General features: G+C 44.9%; 1 protein-coding gene across 1 annotated transcript in view; it reads right to left on the bottom strand.

Annotated features, from left to right (window-relative positions):
- Positions 1-405: 405 nt before the first annotated feature.
- The window catches only part of lgr4 (leucine-rich repeat containing G protein-coupled receptor 4), a 29,777-nt gene continuing 25,373 nt past the window's right edge, over positions 406-4,809 (bottom strand). The window contains exons 15-18 of the mRNA XM_016454347.1: positions 4,224-4,349; positions 3,854-3,951; positions 3,642-3,698; positions 406-2,519 (exon numbers count right to left, since the gene is read on the bottom strand). Of these exons, the coding sequence (XP_016309833.1) occupies positions 1,147-2,519; positions 3,642-3,698; positions 3,854-3,951; positions 4,224-4,349 (1,654 nt within the window). The 3' untranslated portion in view covers positions 406-1,146. The remainder of the gene's footprint in view (positions 2,520-3,641; positions 3,699-3,853; positions 3,952-4,223; positions 4,350-4,809) is intronic.

Consider the following 4,809-nt stretch of genomic DNA (forward strand, 5'->3'; position numbering starts at 1 on the left):
TAGCAAGTAACAAAACAACATTAAACTCCGGCAAGAAGATAAAGTCCTTTTTGCAAAATCATAGACATGTATTTACAAATCAAGTATAATAATGGGAACACAGAATGATCTTGGAGAGAGCTTTACCGAGCTGACTGCTGTAACCGAACGCGACCAGGGTTTAAAGGCTGAACGAATGACTGACAGCCACAACGGAGAAAAGAGTTTGTGTGAACTTTAATGTAAGGACTTAAATATTCATATGTAGCTCACATTAAGCTATTGTATGGCTTCAGAAGTAACACAGAATAATTTGCACAATCAGGGAAAAAATAAAAAATAAAAATCTCGGATTTGGATCGGCCCTCTCTGACCGATACCCGATCCGAGAAAAATGGCACTATCGGAGCCGATACCCGATATGAATATCGGATCGGCGCATCCCTAAAAGGAATGAATGCTTTTTTTTTAAATAACAGCCACCATGAACTGTGAGGGAACACAAGACAGCGTGAACATAAACTTGTAGATTACATTCTCATCGGCATACTGGAACTCCAGTATAAGGAGGAACTTTGCTACATAGAACGGGATCCCCTGCCACAGTCAGGACTTATGATGACAAGAAGAAATAAGAGAAAAAGAATCGACATCACTACAAACAGTGACACATATATCCCTGCTTTAAATCAAAAGGACAAACATTTGTAAGAATAAAAGGGAAAATATATTTTTCTTTTCTAAAAATGCCCCAAGAAAATAAACAGACAAGTTTCTACTCTCTTGCAAACTGAAAGGCAGGCACTGAGAGATAAGATCACTGTGTCCATTTGCCGTCAATCAGCCCTGGGTGCCGATGCAACCGAATTTGGCTGAGGGGGACAGGAAACAGAAAACAAGACGTGTTGTTTGCTGACAACATTTGGCTCAGTGAGTCTTTCTGTAGCGTTAGATTCCCTTTTCATGGATTCGGTCTACATTCACTCATACACACACATACTCACAAGTGTGAAAAGAGAGAAAGTGCTTCCGGTCTGTTTGCGTTTCCACAGTTCTGCAGCCACGTGTCCAGCCCCTCCCTGTTCTCTGTCCTTGAGGAGCAGGGACACTCCACACCCTGGAGGACTGTGTTAGGAAGTGAGTGTGTGAGTGCTCGGGGCTGTGAGCTCAGTCTGTCATGCGGGGGATGTTATAAGAGTAGTGTACTAAAGGGAGACCGCGGCTCTGACAGAAACAGGCTCGGCCGCACGCCTGCACTTGCTCCGAACTGTCCGACACGAACGAATCGCCCTCGTCCCCATATTCCGACTGAGCGGAAAGGGTCCCGGTGTCGGGCCAGTACCCCTCTGAGCTCAAGCACTGGGGTGTGTTTGCCATCAAGGCCGGGCAGCTGTGGGACTTCACTAAATGTCTGCAGGCTGAGGAAGAGGAAGAAGCAGAAGAGGAAGACGTGTTGATGTGAAGGGCGGCGTCACAGTGTTCACACATTCCCCGAGTGTCCCTGTGGAGCTTCGTGTACATTCCGCAGTCGCTAGACAGGCCTTCGCCATCGTCGGATGCCGCCGAACCCCCTGCTACCGTCCCTTTGGTAACCGCTTTCCCGACCAGCCCGCCGCAACCTCCGGCCCGCCCCCGTCCTCTAAGGCGAAGCCAGTCGTATCTGAAGGAGGGACTGAAGCAGACGTAGAGCACGGGGTTCAAGCAGGCAGAGAGAGGAAAGAATATGAGCGTCACGGATTTGGCCATCTCTGGTCCGCCCACTGCAGTACTGGTCCCGGCCAGCAAGGGAGCGAAAGAGAAAGCCGCCACCGGACAGAAGAAGATGCAGTTGGTGAAGATGAGCCAGGCGATGTGCCTCACAGACCCGGCCTGCTCGGGGTCAGCCAGCTGGGCACGGCCCAACCTGCAGTATAACCGCGTATAGACCACCGCGCTCAGCAGGTACGCTAGTGTGTTCATTAGCACCAGGGCCACTGTGAACCCCAGGCCTGGTCCGTGACCTCCGGAGAAGGGCAGGCAGAGAGGAGAGCCCATGGCTGATCCATGATACAGACTGAGGCAGGCGGCTGCAACAGATACCAGTCCCAACAGGAGCGCTGCGATACCAAACCTCCTTCGTCTTTCCCTCCTTTCGCCACTGGACCTCAGAGCTGCCGCCTTCCCCATTAGAGCCCTCACAGCCAAGCAACGCTCCACCGCAGCTAAAGCCAGCAGTAGGACGGCCCACTCGGAGGAGAACACTGCGAGGAAGCCCACCACATGACACCCGGCGCCTGTTTCCCACCACACGCCATACTCTGCAAATGAGCCCCAGGTGACCGCGTCCAGGAGTGTCAGTGCTGCCACGTAGACCCCTGTCAGCAGGTTAGCAGAGGCCAGGAGAGCCACCAGGAGGCGGGCCGGGGAGAGAGGGGAGGTGTGTGGGGAGAAGGTGGCGGCGAGGACCAGGCAGTTGAAGAGGAGCGCCACCAGGCAGATGAACCACACAGTCAATCGGATCATCCAGCTTCCCAACAAGAGTTCGCAAGGTTTAAATGCCCCTGAAAGAGGAAACCCACAGAGAGCCGAAGTATGAGAGGTGCATCAGAAGCTAAATCAACATTTCACAATGTTAAAAAATGTTTGTGAAAAAATAAATACATAAATAAATAAAAATCTCAAACAACTTAAACTACCGTTCAAAATTTTTGGGGTTAGATTGATGTTTTTGAAAGAAGTCTCTTATATGCTCACCAAGGCTGCATGTATTTGACCAAAAAATACGGTAAAACAGTAATATTGTGAAATAATATTACAATGTAAAATATATTTAAAATGTAATTCATTCCTGTGATGCAAAGCTGAATTTTCAGTATCATTACCCCTGCCTTCTGTGTCACATGATCCTTCAGAAATCATTCTAATATGCTAATTTCATAATAATAAGAAATGTTTCTTAAGCACCAAATGTTTAAAACAGTTGTGCTGCTTCTTGAACAGGAAGCTCATAAGAACAACATTTATTTAAAATAATTTTTTTTGTAACATTACAAATGTCTCTACTGTCACTTTTGATCAATTTAATTTATTTTACTGACCTCAAACCTTTGAAAGGCAGTGTACACATTAGGTATGCACAGATATTATTATTAGTTACAACTACGATAAGCAGGTAATTATTTTCATGTAACGGCCAATAACCTGATTTCGTGTAATGCCAGATATGAAAATTCTATACTATTTTGTGTAAATTTAAAATAATCATTTTAAATGTTACAAGTGAATTTAAGCGTCACAACATTATAATGTACAGTATAAAAAAATCTGATATTAATTTTGAGATTACAAGCGTTATTCAATTATTAGTGTTTTTAAAGATCTTTATGTGATCTTTATATAATCTAAATGTTAAAATAGTGGAAATTGGAATTTAAATATCCACTACCAGCCAATAAATATCTAATATTCTGTGATACCAAATAAAAACAAAGCATAATACGATACAGATGTATTGTGCATCCCTATTACATAGAATGCATGTGCTATGTGACTTTAATCTGTATCTCGTAACATTTCATTACCCAGAGTGCTATGTGACTTTAATCTGTATCTCGTAACATTTCATTATCCAGAGTTCTCTGGCTATAGCAAAAGGAGAGAAAAAGAGACTTTTTTGTATTTACCGGGTGATGGTGAACAGTGCATGACCAGAGGAATCCTTTCCATCTCCTCCTCGCCACCTAACATATATATTTATATGCATGTCAGCTAAGAGAAACATAATACCACACATAAATACAGCCAGACCACTTCATTCAATCACATGCAGCCACAAACACCAAAGCAGCAAGCAGCTGAGCTGAACTGCATTATAGTGCACACCAAAAAGTCATACCAAATGCATTTCTCCGCTCGTCATCCTCCGCTGAGTTAACTGCACTGTCACAAGCCACAAAAGCACAACACTGGTATGCATAGGGAACCGTTATAGACCTGTGGGGACAAAGAGAGAGAGCGTGAGCGAGAGAGAGAGACAAACTGCTTTGGAAGACCCAAAGAGTTACTTAATTATCTGGGGTTTGATCAAAGAAAGGCTCAAGGTCTCTCTGGTTTCTTGAGAACACTGTAAGTGTGATTACAGAGTACGACGGGTGAAGGTGGGGACGTCACGTCATTATTCATATAAACTGAACTGGGACACAGGCGCAACCTTAATGACCTGTAATCAGTCACAGCTCATGAGTAGAGCTGTGAAGAGCTCTAACCTGAGTTTAGGCAGACTCTTAGACATTAGGCCGTTCCTCAGCTCCACGTTTCCAGTCAATTTAAGCTGGTTCAGTGCACTCAGTCCTGCGGTAGGAACGCTGGCTAGGGAGTTCAGACTGAGATCCCTAATGGCATGATGGAAAAAAGGCAATTATATTCATGAACACACACACACACACACACTCACACAAGAAAGCCCCGTATGGCTTTGTTGTTTAATCAGAGGCACTCTAGTGGAGAAACTGCATGAAAGTACTTTTGATATCTTTAAGTAATTCAACAGCAATGTATGATAAATTAAATCATGACAATTAGGGCTGCACGATAAATCGCATGCGATATTTAATGCGCATCTTGTCAGAAAGCCGGTTCTGTAATCAGCGTAAATCTCCATCACCTGCGGGCTTTCACATTGAGCAGCATTAACTACACAGAGCCGTTGTTTACTGACGAGCTGCACAAAAAATCGCGCGAATATGAACGTGGTTTTGCGCAGCTCGTCAGTGAACAACGGCTCTGTGTAGTTAATGCTGCTCAATGTGAAAGCCCGCAGGTGATGGAGATTTACGCTGATTACAGAACCGG

The sequence above is a fragment of the Sinocyclocheilus anshuiensis genome, unplaced genomic scaffold (assembly GCF_001515605.1).
Source record: "Sinocyclocheilus anshuiensis isolate Anshui unplaced genomic scaffold, SAMN03320099.WGS_v1.1 scaffold2129, whole genome shotgun sequence".
Lineage (NCBI taxonomy): Eukaryota > Metazoa > Chordata > Actinopteri > Cypriniformes > Cyprinidae > Sinocyclocheilus > Sinocyclocheilus anshuiensis.